Source organism: Anser anser, assembly GCF_964211835.1.
Source record: "Anser anser genome assembly, chromosome: 2".
In the NCBI taxonomy this organism is placed as follows: Eukaryota; Metazoa; Chordata; class Aves; order Anseriformes; family Anatidae; genus Anser; species Anser anser.
This window is the reverse complement of record NC_139721.1, coordinates 20983618-21008790: the sequence shown is the minus strand read 5'-3', so window position 1 is coordinate 21008790 and position 25173 is coordinate 20983618. Positions and strand designations below refer to the sequence as shown.

Genomic DNA, 25173 nt, shown 5'->3' with positions numbered 1-25173 from the left:
TCAATAACAAAGCATCTGCCCCACAGGAGCCCCGTAATCCTCTATAACTCAGGTCTTTGGGATTAGCCACCTTTTATCTGAATGCATTTCTGTGTCTAATCTTGAGTCTTTTATGTGTTCTTAGTCTAGTGTTAAACACTGCACTTAAGAATAGCTGTGTTGTGAGATATGTATATCACTGTTAAGATTTTAGTTTATCTTCTTCAAATTTTGATATTTCTTAACAGAGAGACTGGAGCTTTTTATCATGAAAAAAAAAGGAGGCTGTTTGTAACCTAACTGAATTTCAGAAATAATCTGTCTCAGGATAAGACTTGATCAAGCGAAGTATTTATATTCACAAAAGAAATTAAAATAGGTTTGCATTCTAGAACTGGAAAACTTGGAGCCTTTTCATCATGGGCAAAATTTATGTTGATTTGCTCAAGATTTGTTCACAGTGGATTCATTTCCTTGGCATTTTGGTTGTAAAACATGTGGCAAGTTTTTTCCTAACGGTGATGCCAGCATGGTCCAATGCTATGAAAAAATGTGGATAATGAAATAATTGCAAAGTGTCACTGCCAGCCTGAGGAGGCAGAGTCACAGAGCAGAATCAGTCTGCTTTTTCTGGCACCCTGGTAAAGGAAAGGAGATAAAAAGAGTTGGAATGGTGAGCAGAGAAAAATTGAGGTAGCAAGGAAAAGGAAAAGGAAGGAAAATGGGAACTGTGTGGGCCTGGCAAGAGGCATTTACAGCAAAGGGAATTGGGACACTGGGCTGATCTAGGGCTGCGCAGTAGGGCAGGAGGGCAGTAAATCCTGGCTGTCGCCCTAGATTTGCACCTAAGACTGTATAATTACAACACAGCAAACCGACTGACCGTGAAGTTAATGCCTGTCATTGACACGAGTAGGACTGTTAAAATGACTAAAAGCATCGCTAATAAAAAAAACGCCAAAGTTCTCTCATGACTGCTCACTGCGTGGCCAGTATAAAAGAAAAATGTCAAATTGCCTGGCTTGGGAAATTTGATTCTTTTATGGCGATTTCAGCTTCTTAAATACTGCTCTCAATTACTGAAATTTAGTGGTGGTTTGGTCCACTGTAGGATGGGATTCTAGATATTTTTGAAGAGAAAATGATTTGTAGTGGGGCTGGGGTGTATTTTTCCACTCCGAACATTTATCCTTCGGCTTGCATGTGTCAGATCAAACTAATACCACCTCTAACTCAGTGACTAAAATTAAGATAGATATAAGCAGTTTTGCATACGAAAAAGTAAATGTATACATCACTTCTTTCCTTCTCCTTTCTTTTTAACAAAGCAGTGATAAAGTTTTGAGAAAATAAGAGCCAAAATTTCCCCTAAAACTTATTAGATGCTGTTCTCTTAAATAATTATACACAAATTCCTACTTTTGTGTTCTAATAATCTGAAGATCTTTAATAAGAATGGAAGAAGACTAATAGATTTAAAAGTTCATGTGTCATTGTTTACTTATATATTTTGCCTGCAAATATTTTATGTTCATGAAGGTCATACATTTGTTGATTATTGTTAGGTTTCATTCTACCTCTGCTATATCATTGCTATGCTACTGTGATCAGATGACTTGGTTTTCCTTTCCTTATCTTTCCAATCCGAAGTACACTGTGAATGATACGAGCTGCTTCTTAGAGTGTTCTGAGATCTAAGGGTGAAATTTTCTCTATTTGTGTTAGGTGTAGAAAATAGAATATAACAGCAGTCCTGATGAGTCTGTAAATACATGTTAAATGCTACTAATTACATGCTAATAATACTGATTTTACAAAATCCCCAAATTTTGAATATGCGATGCCTATTATACCAGAGAAATTTATCTGTTAAGAACTTTATTGCAAACTTTGAAATTGCAGAACAAATAAGTTTATATGTTCCATGCTAAATAATAACAGAAACATTAGTAAATTCAAGAATAACCAGAAAAATCCAACATTTCACAAATATAATAAAGATATATTTCCTGTTTTCTAAGCAAATAAGTCATTAGAAAAGATGAAGAATATATACTACGCAATAATATAGCTTGTATTACAGTTTGTTGGGCTTTTTTTTTTTTTTTTCCCCTCTGGTATCTGCAGTGTTCCATGACACAGAGCTCAGAACTGACGACAGAGTCAGGATAAGGAGAGGCAAAAGTGAGACCATGACACCATTTTCAATTTCTTAGTACTTGGTTTTCTGGCTTTCATGATTTATAACAACAGTTATTTTTATATACAACTCATTATGTCACTGTTAGTGGTAACTCCTATTATTATTTGATTTATATGCCATATAACTAAATTAGAACATGGAAGAAGGGCTGACTGAAATTATTTCTTTCTTGTTCAATGTAGAAATAGGGTAAAGAAGCGATGTGCTCATGAAGCTTATGAGATTGCTTTCTTAGCACAGTAATATTCTTTTAATATAATCAAATGTTCTGTATCTTCTTTGGCTACAGCTGAAAGTGCTTTTTACCTCTGAAAGATGACTAAAATTAGCATCTTAGAGAAAAGACGTGCCATCCTGCTGTCCCATCCCATCTCCTCATTCTGCTGAGCTGTTTTTTACCGAGCTGCTTGCAGGCGCCCCAGAGGGCTTGGGGGATGCGCTGGCTCGCTTCTGCTTCCCAAACACCAGCAAAGTTCTGCTGGCAGAGAAGCTTGTTTTTGGACACGTGCAAGCCTGGAACGGCTCTGAGGATGCAGGTTGCCTTTATGGTGAAATCCGTGATGAGAACTACCATTTAACTTTGTCATGTGGGCAGGTTTCATCCAGAAATCCTTTAGGGTTCGGTGTGGAATTCCACATTTCTGTAGTCCCTTTCAGATGAGCAGTGACTGGAAATCTCACTTCTAGTTGTAGTGGTGTTTGATACCATTGGCTTTTTGCCTGGGACCTTGGCCTCTTTCTGGTGTCTTGTTTGCTGAAGTTTGTGTTTTGAAAGTAAGAGCTATGTGAGAGTTTCCACTGATGCCAGTTCCTAAGAAATTAGATGTTTGATTTCTTTTACCCAGCATCCTAGTTAAACATTTACAACACTGCAAATAAAATGGCTGAAAAATACAAGCAATTGAGAGTGGTAATCCAGCCTGGGACGTGTATGTGGTATTTACTTTTGGCTTCTGGGAAGCTCTTCATTAAAATATGGAACTTACTTTAGAGAAGTGTTTTAGCATATGCATGAGAATACTTTTTGCCCGTAGTTGAAAAATACTTCAGCGTACAAAAAAGTGAATGCACTTTTCAATTTGAAATGTTAACGTGCGCTGCTATCCATTCTCCTCAGTCATGAATAATGAATGTGGGTGGCAGAGCAAAGGGCAGAATATGCAAGTCATGAATTCATAAGTCAGCTGAAAATTTCTCTATTTCCTTTGGAGGCATTTCTGTGGATTATGGTTATCATTTTCAGTAAGTTTAATGCTGATGCATGATCAAATCTAGGAATTCAGAGAACTGGTTTATAACTATAACTTACCCCATATTCTGCTGGTAGCTAATAATATGAAATAATATGGTAATACGAACTATATGAAATCAGTTTCTAGGAATAACTATTGAAAGAGTGCAGTATTTTTTTTAAATGGTGACTGTTGATAGTAATAACGCATCTGACAAATACTATCATTTTTCCTTATCCACTGCATTATGTTCTCCATAAGTTGCACAATACAGTGTAGATTTTTCAGAAAGTTCTAATGGGAAATACGCTGGGGACTTACTTGCATCATATGAGAATATTTAAATAATAAAAATACACTCGACAAACTTTGTAACAAAGCTTTATTCAATATCTGAAAAAAAAAGTTTTTTTTTTTTTTTTTTACTGTAAGCAGAACTTTTTTACAATGAAGTTGTGGAAGAATTCCATTATCTGCTTACAAAATTATCTGCAACATTATCTGCTTACAAAAAGACCAAAAGGTTTGTGAATATTAACATAAGGCTTTTGTAACAATGCTACTTCACACATTTCAGCTTAGTAACCCATGTGACATTAGTTACCCAAGGCGTATTTTTTTGAAACTATAAAAATAATTACTCTTGACAGATGGAAGTGAGGTATACTTATTTTTATAGTATTTTATAATCTCCAGAATGAGTGTTGTATACATTTGAAGAAACGTGTTTTTCCTCTCTATACAACAAAAGTATGTCCATGATTATACTTAGAATATTTATTTAATTTAATTAATGATGATACTTCCATATCTTTCATATCCTTACTTCTGTGATGTTAGCTGGAAATAAAACAAAAAAATAAACCCCATCAACATATGCATTTAAAAAGGATATATTTATATAAAGAAAAAACAATTATTTTCCTAAGCCAAAGGTTAAAAAATACTGTATGTATATAACTTGAGAAATGCTGACCAGATTCTTGCTTTCATTTGTATTTTCAATGCCTGCTGATAACATTCTGGCTGATTTCAAAAAGAGATTGAGAACAGTATTCTGATGCAGTTAAATAGAACATGGTTCCTACTAAGGTACAATGAACATTTTTGAATATTGAAATAAATAATACTCAAATTGAGTTAAAAAATATGTATGTATACTCCCAAATATCACAGCTATAAGTAGATTAATTTTGTTCATATTATTAACACATTGGCTGACAAAATTTAATTTAAATCTGTTTTTATTGTATGGTGGAAATAGCTGAACTAGGCTATGTTTTAATGTCATTTCTTTCTGTTTTCCTAATTACACTGCTAGAACGTGATTTAACTCAAAAGCAAATAAGAGCTGTAAATAGGAGCTTTGTCAGAAAGTGCTAGTGTGAAACATTAAAGTCACTCTTAAATCTAAATTCAGAATGTGACAAAATAATCTCCTGCATACCAGCCTGAGGAGTCTCAACCCTGTGTGTTCACCTTTGAGAAGGTAATTGTACTTTTGTGCCCAGAATCAGAGCCCATCCCTGGTTACTTCTTCCCCAGAACTGGAGTCTGTATACGACATTGTTGTGTTTCAGAATCAACCATTCTGAATTAAAAAATGTCCGTAACCAGATTGCATGGTCAGCTGTATTTTTTATTCCTTAAATATTTTCTTTGTACCAATATCTGTAATTGGATTACTCTATTGTCTTTTTTTTTTTTTTTTCAGCAGCATCTGCCTTTTTTATTGTAGGGAATGAATGTTAGCTGGAGAAACAAAGCAGATATTTATTCTTGTAATTCTTATTGAAAGAGCCTGGATTATTGCAGCTATCCTTTTTTTTTTTTTTTTTTCATGGCCCTTTACAGCATGCTCATCACAGGAGTACGTCAGTAGCTCACATTCATTCATTTATTTCCGTAGGTGGAAGAGAGCTTTAATATCTCGATCTTACAGACTGGAAATCAATGGATCACTGTCAGAACAAAGCTTAGCATTCAGGTGCCTTGTATTTCAAGCTCGTTGCTCATTACTGTTACGGGAACAAGTGAAGATTCACATTTCAGTTAACCTTGGTTGTAATTGTTAGGTTTCAGTTGGGGGTTACTAGCCGAAATTTTGATTGAGGTGAGTTGTTCTATTCAGACACAAAGCATTTAAACAAAGCAGTAGATCTATTTTTTTCCCTGCATTTGGTTCAGTTCCCTCCTATTCCCTGGCTTGCTTTCCTGACTTCTGTGTGCTTGTCTTCTGCCTTTGCTCCACATTAGGTCATAAAATCAAAATCTAAATTCTCAAACTGTGATGCCTGTTTGACTCCCTCCTATTAGTTCTAGTAGCATTTATTCATTCCTGTACGTTGACTTCATACCCCTTTTACTATGTTCAAAGCTCTCTTAAATCTACTCTTCTTATGATTTCTCTCTTCTAGCAGCTTAAGTAACCAAGAGATAGTAAAAGGCAAGAGCTGGGAACAGGGCCTGAAGTCTCCAGCGTGGAATATCTGAGTCTCCCTTTGTCACACGGTGCCTGTGAAGAACAAACCACACTGGTGCTTGCTTGTGCTGTCTCTGCCTGCTAGGTCTCCTGATGGGCACGAGGGAAAGAACTGCAGAGTCTTGACATCCGACATACCCCGTTTGATGGTTACACAACTTCTCTGAAACAATTTATTACCAGAACAGACAGTTTACATAGAAAGAAAAAAGTGCATGAATCTTGCAGAGTCAGCTGTTTTGTTAAGCCTCTCACAGATGAGATAGCTCCCATTCCTCAATGCACCCGTGCTGACCCATGAAGTCAGTGGTCACCTTGGTCTTCTGCTACACCATAGATTGGTAACGCATAACTCAAACCTCACAGCAATCTGTTGCCTTGAATGATTCCCCCATCTCATTCAGGGCCACACAGAATTAGTACGAAAGCTGAACTCCCTCTATTCCCTCTAAGAATAGGCAAAGTCCTGTTGAGTTGCCGGTGTGTTCACCTGGAACGAAGGAAAAAGTACAGTAAGTTTTTACCTGTCCCTCACTGGGGCACTCTCACATCTGGAAATAAATAAAAATAAGGAGTAAGGGATCTTTGCGTTATCAACCCTTCTTGCTTCTGACTTTACTAGTAAAGAAATAGCACATTGCTTACTTGAAACAAAGGATTTGTAAAAACAAACAGAATTATAGGAGACTAATCTTAAGAATACAGTCATAAATGAAATGTAGAAGCCCTTTTTGCATAGAATCTCATTTGAAAACAACGAAGAAAAGGAAAGACACTGAACCATGGTAGAGAAGCAGTTAAATTTCATAACTGTTTCAGTTGAGATGTGTAGTTTGCCAAAGTTGCTATTCCCAAAGCATGTCATACTTGCCAGTTCTCTATCGGATTTGACAGAGGATGATCTAAAAAAAAATAGGCAGCAACAGCAATGTCACCCTAAAAAGTCATTAACTGCTTGTGTTGTTTACGGCAGTATAGCTATGAACATTGCCAGTCCTACATTTGCAAAAACCTTTGGTACATCTTTGTTTCAAAAAATCAGTTCTAGAAACACAAATTACAAATCACAGCCCATTATGAAATATATGGTAATAGCTGTTAATTGTGTCATTATATTCACAATATTGTTAATCAAGATTATCTGTTAAGCTATTTTGTTCCTTTTGATAGATACAAACATTCCCAATTTGCTTGCATAAGAATAAGCATCAAGAAAAGAGTACTGAGTTTAAAATTATTTCTAAGCACAGTAAACCAAAACCATTAAGATTTTAACAGATTATATTATATTATATTTATTTATTTATTTTTTCCCATGTCAGTCAGGTAATACAATATTCTCAACGTTGTAAATTTATCAGCTTACAGCATTCCCGGTTGCTTGGTTGCTTTTTCGTAAAACCTTGACTTGGGCAAGAACTGCAGTTCTCAGCACAGCGAAGATGCTTTATAGTATATTCCCTGTGCTGGGCAGACCCAGGCAGAAAATAAGAGCATTTTGGGGAGATCTAAGAAAAATTGCTGAGCAGTCTTTCAAGGGACTAATGGGTGTATTTCCGAGTGCTCGCTGCCAGCTTTACATGAGGGGAACGATTCTTCCGTCGTTGACAGGTCAACTGGCCATAGCTGTTAGATTTCTGATACTTTTAATGTAACAATAAAAAGAAACTTGTTTATGTAATTTTCATATTTCTTGTCATGTTTCCCCGTCACAGGCTTTCAGTTCTCTGAGGTGAGCGAGCAGCCCGTGAGCACAGGCCAGGGAGGGAAGATGATGCCTTTGCTGCTAGCTGTGTTTCCTAGTAGTGGGTTAGTACAAGAGCAGTTTATCTGAAGATAAAAGTGGTCTGGAGAACAAGGTGAATGGGAAAAGCCTTTTATTTGGAGGGTTATGCTAGTCTGGATTGATTATATTGTGGAGTAAGGTGCACACCCGAGGAAATGAGCAACTGATACAAGGGAGAAGAGGGTGTTTTGAAAATGGCTGCACCATGTTTCTTCCAAAATTCTATTGCAAGTCTCTTGGTGGCTTTTTCAAACTTGATTTTTTTGTTATTGGTGTGCACTACACATTTGTAGCAAGAACAAGGTATTGACTTCATTTGGAGCTGTGTTATTTCAGTGTTTATAACAGAAACAGGCAACTTCTGTTCTGGAAATATAGTTCTACCTGGGGAAGAGATTGATGGTCCAGGCTCACCTAAACTATTTGTCTGCTTCTGCAGAGCTCCTCTGGTCTGAGCTAGGCTAGTTACACTGGCTGAAGGACCACTTCATGTAATGAAGGTTTTTGTCACATAGAATCTGGTCCAACTTATGAGGTGAAATTTTCTGTTGTTTCTACAGGCACCAAATAGTATGACTTTTTTTTTCCTCACACCTCAACTTTCCAGAAATTCAAAGCTAAGTAAGGGATGTGCAGGAATTTTCTTTAAATAGTGGGGAAAAATAATAACCTTTTGTTAATAACTCGTTCTAGAAACATTGAGCCTTGGTAGATATATTTTTGGATCATATAAAAAAGAGGAAAATGAGATTAAATTGCTTATGTAACCTTTATTATGGCTTAAGCTACCACGAAGGCTATAATTATGGGAGTGGTTCTTGTTGACTGCTGAGAAGTCCCTGAGCAACATGCTTATTTATGTATTCAGCTAAATGAAATAATTACAGAGCTAACATCAACCAACTATTCTTTCATGGAGGCTTCTTCCATTGTTCTGCATTCTTTTGAAATAATGAAGACACTGAAAACTGCAATTAAGAAATCTACTTTAATCATTAAGATTCAAAATTAATTCTGGAATATGAATATAGGTATATCTATATATACAACTTTAACAATCTTGCTCTCATATCTCCACAACATTTTATTGACAATATTGGTTTACTCTGAAGAACATCCTTATACATTTTCTATACAAAGGACTTTTCTATCCAGTTTGCTTATTTAGACATGGGCAGTACTGGGCAGATGTTGGGAAGAGGAAATTTTTGGTTTAATCATATAATAAAATCTAATGCTTTTTTGGAAAGTAGATTTTTGTAAGTAAGTTATTGTCATTTACTGAGCAGCTGGGAAAAGGCAGTACTACAACTCTAAAAATTATTGAGGAAAATTCAATTCCTGTATTTCTCAGGTTTGGCACTGAAAATTGTTTGGGACATTTGACTGTTTCTGCTTTTATGTCTGTATGTCAACAGTTCATTTTAGAAGAGGTTAATTGTAGCACCCACCTTGTTTCATTATGCAGGCCTGCCTTAATGAAAAATTCCTTGAATTTAACCCGGACTCCCACGGAGCCAGCACACTCTCAGATTACCAGTGAAACTGTCAAGAGACAAATAATTTTTTATTTAGATTATGTTCAGTAACTAATGAAACGGGTCATTAGTTGAAGAAATGGGAATATTGACTAGTTATTTAACCTATACCCTGTGTTCTGTGCACAGAAGCCAGAGGTCCTCAGGGATGGGGAGGAGTTCTCACCATTGCGTTGTTAAAGATTTTACATTATGTTTGTACAGGGACTAAATTAAGGCTCCACACCAAACTAAGTCTCATATCATTCTTACTTTCTGAATATTTAACTTTGCAAACTAACCTTCCTTGTAATATAAGAGGCATATATGTGTGTGCATATATATTGATATAAACATATATGGAGTTTGTCTTAAGCCTGTCTTAAAAGACAAACAGGCTAACTCATTGATATTTTATTTTTGCTCATTTTTTTCTTTAAATTGTAAACCAGGCACAACAGGTCATTGCACTTAACTAATTTCCTGATATAGAATGATACTGTCAAACCTGTGCACAGGAAGTATGAAGACAGCTCATAATGACTGTTACTTCTGGAATCCACTGGACTTCCATTTTTAGGTTTACTGTTCCTCTACAGCAGGTAATTAATTTCCTTGAAAGAAAGTGGTTTGACAAAAATAACTTGTTAAACCAAACTTGAAACAATAGGTGTTTTTATATATACCAAATTACTTTCGTCATGGCGACTATTAAAGGGGAGATCAATAATTAATGATCCAATTACTGGCTTACAGAGGCTTTTATTGTGGTGTCAAGGTGATGAAAAACCATCTTGCATTGATTTTTTCTGCTGCCACTCCTGCTCACTGAATCAGCAGTTGCACTGCATGTTTTTAGACAGTTCATGGCTTGTGTGCTGCCAGGGATGGATGAGATGCTTTGGATTTACTGCTGTGAATTATCTCTTGTTTCTCAAACCAAATCATCTCAACAGCGATGTGAGACTATGTCATGTCTGCTGCAGTTTTATAACCAGTTTTGAGAAGCTAGCAGCTTGAGTTAATTAAAAATTATACTTGTTTACACACTCAGAAAGGCTGTTATTAGTATGCCGCCTGGGAAATATTACATCAGCTTTTAAGAAAGAAAGGAACTGCTGTGATTGGTATTGAAATGCTGTATCTCCTGGTTGTGAATCACAGTATTATACAATCTTTTCGGTTGGAGAAGACCTTTAAGATTATCAAGTCCAACCATCACCTAACGCTACCAAGTCCACCACTAAACCATGTCCCTAAAGCACCACGTCCACACGTCTTTTAAACACCTCCAGGGATGGGGACTCCACAGCGTCCCTGGGCAGCCCGTTCCAATCCCTAACCACCCCTTCTGTGAATAAATTCTTCTGGATATCCAATCTAACCCCCCCCTAGAGGAACTTCAGGCCTCACAACCTATCAACCTCGCTGCAACCACCTCGCTGCAAACTCATTTCAGGTAGTTTTAGAGAGAATAGTTTAATATTAAACTAGCGATGTATATACCACACTAGTTGTATTTCTCTCTTGATTGTTAGGTAGAATTTTAAAAATTACCAGTGCCTTTCTGCATAATGCAAACTGACAATTACAGACAAGGAAATAAGTTATCCTAACTCCCCAGTGGTGTTCAAAATGCCTAGCTGTCCAAGTACAGAGTACGGAAATGTTTGTTTTTAAGGCTATTCATTTTTCTGTTCTAAAATCTATGTTTCCTCATCAGTGATCAAGATATTTAGAATGAGTTTTGAGTCCATTTTTGTGCCAACTGAGAGCTTGTCCTAAGTTACTGGGAATACTGTACTCAAAAATGGGAACTAGATCTTTTCCTCCTCACCCTTTCCCTGCAGCTGTCCTTCTAGGAGAACAGCTATGTGCAAGGGTAAAAGTGGGCGTTTTCTTCCCTCCCAAACAAAACCTAGTAACTGAACAGAAAAAGGCAATGGTGAACAGGAACTTAGATGGTTTGATTATTTTACAAGATTATTTACAATCAAAATTGTAATTATTTTGATTTTGTAAATGAGATTTTATGTCTCTCTATTTTATTATGTTATTAGATACACACAGATACATTCTTTGGTCATTGGTTATCTTGTATTGAAAATCACGAATATTTCTCAATACCACTGTTTGGTAGCAAAATATCATGGATCCTGACTGGAAGAAGTAGAGAGAAGGGAAAAAGATGTGATCAGTGAAGCAACTAGCTGATCCTCAATCTTAATACATGGAAGGCTGTTAGGTCGTTGATGGAAATTGGTTATAGATAATGATGTCCCTATAGTAGGAGGCATCTCTATGTTAGTAGTGTCTCCTTTCATTAACGTTATCTCTATGCGACTTTGGAGATAAAAATATAGGCTGCTATTGTGAATTAATATATTTGATTCTTTAAAACTAAGTTAAGAAGATTTCCCTTTCGTTCCTGACATGTTACTATTTCAGCTTTACTTATGGGTGATTGTTCTCTTGATTAAATTAATACAGCTCTGTCATGAATACAACTGACATGCTAAGTTTATGTTATTGTTTGTGAATTTGACATCACATCTCACAAAGAATCCGTTCCCTTGCTTTCTGTTGTGGTCTTCTATTGGCTTGACTTGGTAACTACGAGTCTTGCTTAGTTAGTAATCAGGATATACTGATTCAGAGTGGCTTACTGTTATTTTCTATAGTAATTAATGTTGACATCAAAGTTTTAAAGCTTGAAAGTAAATAAGTGCACTCTACAAAAAGTTTCCTTTTCTCTAATTTTTACTAATAAATATTAGAGGGATCTGTTCATGTACATGTATACATGTTAAGAACATGAATATACATTTTTATTATTTGCATTGGCTCCAGCTATTGTAGTAGCCTCAAATTTATTATTTGATGAAAACATTGGTATAGGCACCCTGTCAGTAGATGTTTGTTTCTGGAAGAATTAAAAATATGCATCTGGTGAAGCACTGCCTTGGAAAGGTAGCAGGCTCATATGTCTGTCCAAACCATCCAAAAAGAAATAGGTTCATATTCAGTATTCAGTGCATGTGCAGTAAATCCTGTGCCCCTGAGACTTCCAGATGCCAGGCAGTCGTATTGGAGCTACTCTGCCAGTCTGTCAGGCATAATTTTGCCAAACTCACAACTTTAGGATATGAAAAGAGTGTTTATTTGGGGAAATGGAGATAAAGGGTAAGCCAGCACAAAGTGAACTGCGTAAGAGAATATGGTCTGCTATTGCCAAATGGATTTTTCCTGAAGCTACTTATTTCTTCAGTTTAACTAAGCCTCCTTTGGTGAGTGTAAAGTAACCAGTAACAAATACAAAAATCGAACAGAAAACAGGTATCATGAGCATACAAGACCTGAAACTGTTTCTTAAACATTGCAGCTGTTTCTCACAAATTTTCGTGGTTCTCTAATTATAAGCTGGGTTCTCTTCCAGGTTGCTATAAGGCTAGTTTCCAGCTGGCTTGGCAGCTTTTCCTGTTGCCTTGCTGTTGGCAGCAAGGCAGTTGAATGTGCCTGATCTAATTTCAAATCTGAGGAAAGAATTTGTTGAACATGTCCAGATGAGTTCCCGCTTGTGCTGCAGCTCCACCACATCCCAGAACCATTGGATCTTCTGTGCTTGTATGACAGAGCTGTGCATCCCTAGCAGTCGTTTTCCAAGGTGATCCATTTTCTGAGCCAGCCAGATGGAAAACACAGCTTTTAGCAACCTTGCAGACACCGGTTAATATCCATGTGCATTAAAGCTGAGAGCTCGTTAACTTTCAGTAGGCAGGCCTGTGAAGAGAGGTAGGCTTATTTATCACACCTAACTAGGTTGCCTACTTGTAGGTGATGGGAATGCCCTCTGTGTTACAGCGCTGCTGAAATGAAGGCCAGATACAGGATTGTTTAATGGTATTAATAGGTTTTACTCTGCCCTGCATTACTAATAGTGCTGCTTTCCTCTTTTGAAGGGTTTCTCATTTAGGTATAGGCAAGCTTGTTCAAGGAGGGACTTGCAATGAAGCTGTCAGTTGGAAGATTGGGTTGGAGGCATGCGTGACAAAGACAGATAGGCAAGGAAGATGTGTGAGGTCATCCCATGAATATAAGTATGGTCTTTGTGGATGTGAGTAGGCAAGAAAATGGAAAAAGGCATGCCCTGTAAGAAGGGATTGAAAATTTAGGCTGAATAATAAAAAAGTAGTAAATTGCTTTTGGATACTTACTTCTGGGCACTGCCTAGAGCTGCTGTCTCTTCTAAGCTTTCCGCAGTGTGCTTTCCGTTGTATTCTGCTGAAGGAATTTTCTTATCCTTGAAATACTTTGGCATAAGCTCAATGTGTCCTACAAAGAGAGGAGAAGGAAATGGGAAAGTGAAAATGCTGCAAGAATGGTCAGAAGTGTAACTTGGAGTAAACATCTTCCTAGGACAATGCCTTAAAGACAATAACACGAGAGATACATCCATAGGATGTTATTCTTTGTTACTTCCAGCTTTCCCTGCTCTTGATAGAAATCAAGCAGGGAACACACAACAGAGTTGTGCAAATCTAAAATACTTGATATTAAGTAGATATCAACTGGCAGCGGTGGGCTGGGTCCCCGGTATAAGATGTCTGGCTGTTTTCCTTGACTTCTTCATTACACCAGCCCATTTCCTTGGTGGCCCAGAGTGTGAGTTTCAGTGCACCGCGTCACATGGCAGAGGCCACGGTGTGACAAACCGGGTCACGCTCCTGCTGTCCTCTGGGAGGCACGGATGTAAGTGTACGAGGACAGCTAGCGTGTGCCTCTGTGCTGTCACATGAAGCCCGTCTTCCAGTGTGAGTCTGTTAAGTCTGAACTTTAGTTAAGAAATTCTCATGTTTCTCTCTTTTTCACTTTTTTTTTTGTTAAGCTAACTTAACAAAAACTCCTGCTAACTTTAATATGCAGCATCTTTCTGCAGGAAGTAGACTGTCCATCATTACAGATGTATATGCGATACCAATATGCTTGCTTTCCATTTATTTCATGAAAAGACCTTTATAAAAGTATACTTGACTGTTATTAAGCCTGTGTTTTGGAAAATCTAATGTTTTGGAAAATCTAATTATGAAGAAAGTACTTCCCATAAATTAAATCCTTCTGGGCAAAACATACTTAAGAAAATACTTTCATTAAGTATACTTTTCTCAACAGTGATTCTAAGTCTCAGTTTCAGAAAGAGAGACGAAATGAAACAGCCATGCTGAAACCTTTTCACTCTTTATATTAGGTAATCTTTTCCATAAAGACTGATATCTTTTCTGATGAGCAGTATTACTAGTATTTGAAAACAAGGCTACATTTTCATGGAGCGGAACCAATGTCTTCTTTCTTAATGACATCTTCCACTAAACAGTATCACTTTGAAAAAAAAGGGGAAATCAAGAGATTTTTAAATTCTTAATGACTGCCCCATAGAGAATACTGCCAAAACCCAAACTGGTATAATAAGACTTTCCATAGCATATAAATTGTCAGTGAATGTCTTCAAAAAAGGTCTCTGTTGGTAAAAAGTGCATGTTTCTATGTTACACAGAAATGTGGAGTTGCTATGCTTAAAGGTTTGCCAGCATTTCCATTATAAGGAATGTTTTCAGAAATTCTTCATCTTAGAAGACATTCTGCTGTTTCTGAGTGACAGTGCACATACACACTTTTATCACGAGTGTTATCTGCCCTTTCTCTGTAGACCAGAGAAGATTTTTTCTGTGGCGGTACCTCTAGTCAGTGCCCTCAGGCGCTCTGTGTCATTGTTCTTGCCACCTGGGTATGCGCTGTATGTGCACAGCCCCATTTTGTCTCTTACCTGTTTTGTGGGATGGAGCTCTCTGCTGTTCAGGATCTTCTTGTAACTGTGTAGGTTCTCTTTTATGCCTTTCCTTCTTGGCCAGACTACTTTAGGTGTACACCTGTTGTTTGTAATTAACAAGGGAGGTTATGCAGGGTCACAAAAATCACTTTTTGACACTTCATCAAATGTAGCAGTCCTATAAATCTGTGGATCCATACATCAGAAGCAAGGTTCCATCTGCTTCAGTGTAGACTTCCACAGGCTAGACATCTACAACCAAGGTAATCACCTTCGCTTCTTTTATTGTCATTGAAGAAAAACAGATTTGGCTACAATTCATGTCAGCCTTAAAGCAGATACATAAAATAACGCAGATGAATGGAGCCAATAACTCGAGAAGCAGTAGACACATACTGTGTGTTTTAGATCCAAATTTTTCAATGTTTTTTAAAAGATACTTAAATGCCATATTTCTGGGTGGGAAAGCTGTTCTAAGAAGCAAAAAATGCATAATCAAGCATTAAAATAGAAGGGGAATGTCAATTGACTAGATTTTTTTTTTTTAAATACACGTTGCCATTCAAGGTTCCCATCACTATGGCAAGTTCCCATTGCTGCAGGTTCCTCGTGGAAATGTGGAGGAAGAAGAAGGAAACCTTTTCCTTTGCCTGCATGTTTTTGGCTGTAGAGGCTAACGACAGTAAGAACAAAATATCCTAGAAATCTGTAAGCTTACAAGGCTTCAGCTTTCTGCCATTTGTAGAGAAAGGCTAGGTCAGTGATGTGGTTTCTCTCCCAGCCTGGTTTGTCCGTGACATTGATAAGAGCAGAACTCACATATGTCTGTTCTTGTATCCAGCTGCACTCCTGAACTCCTAAGGCATCTGCATTCTGTTATGGTGATACTAGCTAAGATTGTATGATGCTTAGCAATACATTTGTTTCTTTTGCCGTGAAAGACAGCTTTGATACTGTAGTTTATATAATTTATCAACTAGGTGACATTTTTCCTGAGTCATTTCTGCTGCACATCCTAAAACCCCATTGTCTCCATAGTAAAGCATCTGCTATTGTGGAAGAAATATTTAAAGTATTTAAATAAAGTGTTTTCTCTGGTAGTCAGAATTAAGGATTCAATGTCTTTGTTAAGGTAAAATTATGGTTTAACCGTTTTTCTTGTAGAGAAACAAAAAAACTATGTGTCTTACATTTATTACTTTTAATTTTACAAGATTTCACAGAACTTTTACCTAGTCAAGATTTTAATATTCATAGAACGCTCACTGAGAAACTGATGTCCAGTCATCTTGTCAAGTCATTCATTGTACCTCAAAGAAGTGTGACTGTACTAAGCAATACATGTCTTATAGAAATGTAATATGCTACTGGGCTTCCAGACAGTCTTTGTGTATATTTTATTAGTTTAAATATTTTTATTAATAACAGTTTGATTGCATTTAATTAATTTTTATAGTATTTAAAATCTGTTATTTAGCTGACTCTTAATGCTGTGTTAAGGACAAAATCAACATGGACTACAATGGCTTTATCATTTCTAATTTCTAAGATGATTTTTTTGAAACATGCTGCTACATATTCTAAAAATGATACAGATTTGGACAAAAAAATGATACAGAAAAAATGATATGGATTTGGACAAAACAGTATGAAGTTGTTTGTTTTCTTACCATTTTAATTTTACAGTAAATAGTGTTTATTATGAGACACCTAAATTAAAGAGAAAGACAACTCCCTACATCCTGACTGAAAAAAACAGGGCAAAATAGTAGGGCAAGAATTGGGAGTGCTTTAATCTGGCAACTGTCTCAGTTTTACATTTGTTCCTTGGTGCATGTATACGTTCAGGGCTTGCCATTTGACAAAGAGTTGCAAAACTGCTGCAAAATAAATGTAATTTCTGTGTGCTAATCTAATACATTGGGCATATTGGGCTAAGTGGGTCTAATCTTGGATACGTAATAGTAAGTGGATGCACCATATAGTACATGAGTGAGAGGACACTTGGAAACTTTTTCAATAAGCAGAAGTCTTACAATGGGCCAGAGACCTATGTTTGAACACTTGAACACAGAAGCAAAAAGTTTTCTATCATCCAGAGATCCTTTTAGTCAACGTTGCTGCTGCTGTGGTACAGAAATATTTGGTATTTCTAATTATATATAATCAGTCCAGTAGACTTGCCTTTCATGAGATCTTTGAGTCCTGAGACCTTTTTATGATTATTTTGGTATTTTCTTGGATATATAAACAAATAGTTGAGGCTATGTCAAAACTGTAACGTAGGGTAGTAGGGTCCTCCTAATGAAAAGATGATGACCATCTGAAGGAGTTACTGAAACCTTTAAAAATAGCAGAGGATAAATAAGACATTTTGGATGTGATGAAGGTATGATTTATCTCACCCGGAAGCGCACATCTAAAACAGGTCAAATGAACCACACTTAAAAAGTTCTACTTCCCTCTACTGACTGTAAAAGGAACATAGGCTCATTGATTCAGATGTACAGATCTGTACAATAAGTAGTCAAAGTTTAGGTAAAAGAATTAGAGGTCTGTATTTGAAAGACGGCTGTAAGAAGTTCTCTAACAAGTTATAAAAGGACTTACTGTAAGATTTTATTTTGTTTTGTTCCTGAAATGAGAAAATTGGAAGTTCTGTTGTAGGAAAATAATCAACATATTTTATTTTTACTGTATGAATGGGAAGTTTTAAAAATTGCAAGTTATCACTCAGGTATATGTGTATGTATTTATGTATGTATATTACTATTTTGGATAGCTTTAGTTAAAAGAATAAAAATCAAGAAAAAGAATCCAGAGTTTCTATATCTAACTAAAAGACAGTATGTGCGTTTCAAGTGTGGGTGTGCACAGCCCAGACTGCTACAGCCCAACACTGCTCAACACTTGCTCGTATAAACACCTATAGGATGAACTTGTGTACGTATAGCACATCTCTGCTGTGAAGTACAGTTACTGGAAAGTTATTTACTTTCAGTCTTTCAGTGTATGCCTGTTATCAGGTGCTGTGGGCATACAAATTCCAAGTGAAGACTAGACAAGTATTTGGTGGCTAGGTATATGCACATTCACAGTGGGAAAGTGTATGTATACGGTGAGTACATCCCAGGGAACTCAACTTTTCAATAACTTGTTTTCCTATTTTAACAAGTTATTTCCTATTTCCTACATAGACAAACAAGTGAAAGTTGAGTTTGATAGGAATCCTAGCTCTTGACAAGTTCATGCAAAATATATATGTATAATTTACAGGGGAAAAAGCTTGAATAGGAGAGCTGGCAAAGCCATCTCAATTGCTATGAACAATGTGTGTGAACATTAAGAATGCAGATGAATTTCATAAAGGGTAGATGAATACTGTGTTCACTGGAGAACAGCAAGGATGTAATAACTACACCTGTGGATTCCCTTCTGTTGGCTTCTTTTGTAATATAAGTAATAGTCAGGGTTGTTGCTGACAAATTTAAAACCTTAAAACAGGGCCAGTAATTTGCAGTGGTAGATTTTTACTCCTTAACAATAGATACCTACATTTAAACTTAGTCATTTCAATGAAAATACACCATTTCTCGGAAATAGCCAGGAATTAGAATTAGTAAGAATGATCTGTTTTAACTATTCTGCTTATACAGCCCATTTCATTTCAGTGCTGTGCTCCTAGAATTAGGTGGCAAATTACCGGGAGCCAAATTACAGCTTTTCAGTCAGACTGTGGTTTCGGGCATAGAAATTGTATTGATGACACAGAAGATAACTGCTAGGAAGAAATAGTAGGGGCTCATGTGCCTTTTGTTCCTGTAGCTAAAGTGATGTCATCATTAGTGTAATGAGGTGAATTTTCCTCGCTTAAGATTCCACTTTCCCCTCTACTCAGCATTGGTGAGGCCACACCTGGAGCTCTGTGTCCAGTACAAGAGAGAAATGGACATACTGGAGAGAGTCCAGCAGAGGGCCACTGAGATGGTGGAGGGCCTGGAGCACCCCTCCTGTGAGGGGAGGCTGAGAGAGCTGGGACTGCTCAGCCTGGAGAAGAGGAGGCCCAGGGGGATCTCATCACTGTCTGTAAATTCCTGAGGGGAGGGTGCAGGGAGGACGGATCCAGGCTGTGCTCAGTGGTGCCTAGTGCCAGGACAGGAGGCCCTGGGCACAAACTGGCCCCCAGGAGGCTCCCCCTGAGCACCAGGAGCCCTTCTGTGCTGTGCGGGTGACGGAGCCCTGGCACAGGCTGCCCAGAGGCTGTGGGGTCTCCTCCTTGGAGCCCTTCAGAAGCCGCCTGGACGTGGTGCTGGGCACCCTGCTCTGGGTGTCCCTGCTTGGGCACGGGTGGCACTGGCTGGCTCCAGAGGGCCCTGCCGGCCTCAGCCGCTCTGTCATTCTGTGAGGATAAATTTTTAAAATACATTTTAAAATCAGGATTTGTAAACGAGGCAGTTGTGTAAACTGGAGCTCTTGCCATCTTCCAGATATCTCTAAATGTGTATTAGTACGGTAAAGGGTAGATCTTCAAGAGCTCACTGATGATTTCACTCTGTTCTCCTGAAGTGATGTCTGTGGAGTTGGAGGTAAGAAAACCCTGAAAGTTCCTTGCCAGTAAAACCTTTTGCAAAATATTAGTTTTCAGAAGAATATTTCTTTTCCCCTTTACAGGATATCCACATTTTTAGCCATATGTAGTCACTACACTTCAAGCCATATGGAGTTAACTGCCATAAACAGAGGGCAGTTTTGATCAGAAACTCCCATTTTAAAACGTTACCTTCCCTTCAAAGAATCAAGAAAAACAATTTGTAGTTTTACAGCAGGCCCATTTATTACTTAGAAAATATGACTGAATTAAAGCTTCAGAATAGTTTCATGAGGTCCCTTATCATTCCTTTTGTGAAATGAAAGGATGTCTGACATGCTGCTTGTTTCTGCAAAATGTTAGGGACTAAGTTCAAACTGGAAGTGTCTGTTTAAAAAGAAAACCTTGATATTCAATGCATGTCCTTCTTTAAAATAGAAATGAGACTTGATCTTGTTTCCAGATGACATACTGTATATGTTAGGAGAAAACAAGTGGGGGAAAAAAAATCATATTGCTCATTGTATATAGTAAATCCTTTTGAGGAGACTGTATTTTACTTTTCTAAAGCATGCATTAGCTTTTTGTAGCTTAGTTTTATGGGGTTGTATCTGTGCATCATTTCTGCAAGGTTTTCTAGACAAATTTTCAGGCTGTGCTTAGACCTAGTAGTTATATTTCACAAACCTTTTGGTGTACTTTCAGAGGAAGTAGCTGAGCAATGTCAAAGCAGGATCTGAGGTAATGGAAATAGAAAAGTGCTGTTTGTGGTCTGTATTAAGAGCGGAACTGCACTGGTTTAGTGTTCTCTTGGTCAAAAGCCAACATTTGGTCCTGCACACAATAATATCGTAATCATATCTTGCATACAGTAACAAAATATTTGTTCATGTAGCATGTAGTAACAATATTGTAAAAAAAAACAAACAAAAAGGAACACTGATAATTCAAAATGCTTGGGCATAATTCATGATTTAAGGTACCTACATGAATGAGAATGCTTTATTAAAAGACACGAATCACTCCCCAGTTCTGTGGACAGCAGCATTTAGGCTTTTTGTTTAAAACTGTGTTTTAAACCTTTCTTCTTGTCATCTGTCTGCCATACATGTTAAATTCGGATTCTATAATATATAAGAGACAAATATCCCTTGTTAGAATCATAAATATTTATTTTCAGCTTCGAGATACTTACACTTACAAGTATCGTCCTGAGATTTAACCAGTAGACATTTCTCTGGGAATTTCAAGTGAAGTTGATATGTTTTTTATAAGATATTTTATATTTGTTTTTCTTATAAATCTGTTATATTTTAACAGATCATTCAGCCCTCCTTAAAACGTCACCTACAGTACAGCTGAATATACCGTACCACTGCTCAAGTATTTTATGGAAGTGATCAGAAAGAATACTAGTTTGTAATGGAAAAGCAAAGTCTGTTCCTTAAGACAAGAAACAAAAACTGTTTCTGTAGTTTATGATGAAAACCTGTCCTGTAATCAAATGTTTTCCTTTCTGAAAATCATTACAAATACAATGCAATTTGCCTTATCATTTAATTTACTGTAGCTAATTGTATGCAAACAGTTAAAAATTGGGAACCAGTGATACTTTACGCTGTACATAACTATATGCACACCTATACACAAGCAATCGTACCCACTTCCTCACTGTATTTCATATGCCATGTACTCAGTTGTTGGCATCTTAACTTTTTCTTGGAATTGTTTTCCAAGTCCCACTAGCAAGGGTTATGAATCAGATAGGATAACCAGCAGTCTTTACAATTTTACTGTATCTTTTTCTGTCCTTCCTTTCACCTTTCCTTTACTGCACTATCTTGTCTGTCTGATTCTCGCAGGAGACATGGATTACAACTGGTTGGACCATACGTCTTGGCATAGCAGTGAGGCATCCCCAATGTCTTTGGTGAGACATGTGGAGCCTTACCATTTAGTTTCTTTTGCCATTTCACATTTCCTTTGTTTTATTTACACCTTTGCATGTTTTCTTTTTTGTTTCCTTTTTTTTTTTTTTTTATCCCACATCTATAGGGGACAGTCAAAGGGGAAAAAGAAAAACTAGTGAGCAGGCAGTTTTGTCGGATTCTAACACCCTATCCGAGAGACAAAAGAAAATGGTGTGCTTTGGTGGCCACTCTTTGGAAGAGGAGGACTTGGAATGGTCTGAGCCTCAGATAAAAGACTCTGGGGTAGATACGTGTAGTAGCACAACTCTAAACGAGGAACATAGCCATAGCGAGAAGGTACTGAGATTATGGAGCCTGCCTTTTAACCTGCTCATTTGGTCTTTGTTTGCTCTCTGTCACTCATTAAAATAGTGCATAAAGTAAAAGACAGGGTGTTTCTAGAGACAATGTAGCATTTCTTAAGGTGCAGAAAAGAAAAACAAATGAAAACTCTCCGCATGTTTGCAGCTTTTATGGTTTGGCAGCCTAAGAAAAAAAAAAAGAGACATTGTTCTTGGTTGCATAATAGCCTATCATGGTATTACCTTCAAGTGTGAAGTAATTAACAACAAGGATTCTACTGATTGGCTTATTTGATTTACTATGTTCAAACTCCTGGGGCTGAAATTAAATTAATAGTTTAAGTCCCAGGTGAAAAAGGGAGAAAATTGGGTCTCTCTGCACGGAAAAGTTGTTTTTCTTTTTTCCCTTTCACTGTCATGGTTGTTCTTTTGTTTTGTTGCCATGCCATTTTTTGTGCAGTATTGTGCAGCATTAAAGGCTTTGCCATCTGCTTTGGTGATTTTTATTTTTGTGTTTTGTTTGGTAGAGATTATGATCAGTCATTTTAGAGTTATTACTTGTAATGGGAGCAAATTTGTCTGTGCCTGCTAGTTTTGCATGAAATAGAGCATGGAAGTAGTATTTGTCAGTGAAAAAGTGCTATGATTACACAAAATAAAAATATTTAAAATTTTAGTAATTATGTTATGCCAACATACAACGTGTACCCATGTGTAGTAATGGAATAATAATATGTTCATATGCTCTGTATGTGGAGTAATTAATCCAAGAAACATTTAAATGCAGAGCAACGAATGTCATTTTTAACGTGTTCTATAATTTTTAATATACTACTAATGAGAGAAAGAAGAACAGAAAAATTTTGTTAGTCTTAGAGAAAACTGACATGTTTGGAATAGGGGAAAAAGAAGAAATCTGTGTCTTGCATCAAGTTTTAATTTTGGGTTAAACTTGTCTTTTTGGTGTTACTCTTAATATTGGCCTCTACAGTTGTTTTTGTCAGTACTCAAGTGTGATTGTCCCCTATGCATAGTTATCCGTATCTGTCTGTTCATCAAGATGCAAAGATCATTACAGATATTTACAAATTGGATTTGGTAAAGTAGGTAATGTTAGTAAATATTAGAAATACATTGTGATGGACTATATGTCCAAATAAATCTTTACCAGCACAGTTTTGTGTCATTCTGATGCATTAAATATTAGTGTAATCATAACACTTTCACTGCATTTTAAAAATATATCAGGAAATGAAAAGTATTATTGAAATATTTTTCTTTAACATCCTATTCACTGTATTTTCCATTAACACCATATGATAGCATCCAGTAACTTGGCAACCATCCAAAGATGGAGACCGTCTCATCGGTCGGATTTTGTTAAATAAACGACTGAAAGATGGAAGTGTGCCGAGAGACTCGGGAGCAATGCTTGGATTGAAGGTTGGTAATGAATAATTTTGGAATTACTTACAACTCTCAATTAAACTAGCTACCTTTGTAATGTAATAATTCTCATAATACATAGTCTACCTATATCTATAATGTCTTAATCTCAAAAATACTGTATAAAGACATTGTATGTTACTAAGAGGAATTTCACAGGGTCTCTGACATTCTGAAAAAGTTGTATTTTACCGAAAACTGGACATGTTTTCACAAGTTTGCTGCTCTGCAAGGTGCTAATTGCATCCTTGCTAGGCAGGCCAAACCCTGTACACTTTCTTGAGTGTTGAGCATTGCAGCGTGGTGTAACTTCTGTTCTGCAAAAGATGGAAGAAATGTGAAAAATAAATAATCCTTTCTGAAGATCTGGGGGACGTCTGGAGATTAATGACACTTTGACCCAAAGCAAAGTCTACCACTGTAAATTACTGTTTCTAGAATTTTTCCCCTCTGATGGATTTGCTACATCTTAAATGCGCAAGACTGAAAATTATTAGTACTTATACATTGTTTATTATCACGAAATGGATTTGATTAATTGTTAGATACATTCAATGTTTTGTGTGAATGTTGTAGACTCTGTTACATTAACAAATCTATTTACAGCTTGAAAGTGTTGAAGCAGTCTAACGAACCATATAGTGTACTTTTTTGGGGGTGCCAATTTATACTACAGTAAATATACAGTACAGTAAAATACAGTACAGTGAAATTTTGAAGTATTTAACTTTCTGTATTTGTATTGTCTTTAAATTACACAGGTAGCTGGAATAGGTATAAACATAACCTGCCATAGCCAATGTTCTGTGGTGTTTGTTTCAAGTATATCTGCCTTATCTGGGCTACCTGAATACCAGAGAAGTCATCGAATTCTGTTCTCCATTGCCAGTATGGTTAAGTCATTTAAATAAATTCTCATGCTATGAAAATAATTCCTCTTTGAAACAGGTAGTAGGAGGAAAGATGACTGAATCAGGTCGACTCTGTGCATTTATCACCAAAGTTAAAAAAGGAAGCTTAGCTGATACAGTGGGGCATCTTAGACCAGGTATGTATCCATTACAGATCTGTAATGCTGAGTTTCTTTTCTAAGGGTGATAAGAAGAAAGTGAGCTTAATTAGAAGTCAAATTATGTTGAATAGATGTGATGAGCTGCTGCAGAATTCAACCTGACGTTCATGTACTAAATTATTACTGACATTACTGCTTTTTTGAAATACATCAAATCTCATGTTGTTCAAAATCATGTTTTCACATTTTTATTGATGTTTTCATACTCAAAATAATATTTCATTGACATCCTGCCCAGTCACCTTATGGAGTATGTTTTATTTAGACCCAAGCCAAGATATCACAAATGTGCCAACAAAACCAGCTTGGCCAAGAAACTTTTAAGATCTGGTTCTATCCCAATGTGTGAACCATGGATTGCTGCACTGGAGTATGTGCAAGAAATATTAAATGTTAACATAAGAACTGTCTGAACACTAAATACTAAACTTTTAGAGGTAAATGAATCTTCAAAATAGCAAGTTGATGAAATCTGCTGTTTTAAAGATCTGCATTTTCCAAAGAGCATCTTTGGTTTTATTTTAAACCACAACTACCATTACAAGTACGAGCTATATCTAATTCAATAGCGGTCCTATGGACGATATTATTGTTTTGCTGAACCTTATGTATTCAGAGCAGAGCTGCAGAAAACATTGAATACTCAGGATTTTCCTGTATGAAAGACTCCAAACTTTTTGACAACACAGGTTTCACAATTCAGTAAATGGCTTAAATTGTCATTGTAAGTACAGTTCACAGCAGACTTACTAAGCAGACTGTTGTTACTGAA

The 25173-nt window shown here is 36.7% G+C and overlaps 1 protein-coding gene and 1 long non-coding RNA gene across 45 annotated transcripts in view; one reads left to right on the top strand and one right to left on the bottom strand.

The window, feature by feature from the left end:
- The window catches only part of RIMS2 (regulating synaptic membrane exocytosis 2), a 462822-nt gene that overhangs the window by 222973 nt on the left and 214676 nt on the right, over positions 1-25173 (top strand). For 30 of the 44 annotated variants that reach the window (XM_083822300.1, XM_083822296.1, XM_083822280.1 and 27 more), the window contains 3 exons: positions 21667-21878; positions 23207-23326; positions 24278-24377. In XM_083822300.1, the coding sequence (XP_083678426.1) occupies positions 21667-21878; positions 23207-23326; positions 24278-24377 (432 nt within the window). Of the gene's footprint in view, positions 1-21473; positions 21542-21666; positions 21879-23206; positions 23327-24277; positions 24378-25173 lie in introns of all 44 variants that reach the window. The other 14 variants (XM_083822309.1, XM_083822302.1, XM_083822304.1 and 11 more) reach the window with 1 other exon arrangement.
- LOC310893388 lies at positions 5105-15190 on the bottom strand. Its single transcript, XR_014578953.1, has 2 exons — positions 13414-15190; positions 5105-12979 (listed from the first exon to the last, which is right to left on the bottom strand). It is a non-coding gene; the product is annotated as an uncharacterized lncRNA (long non-coding RNA).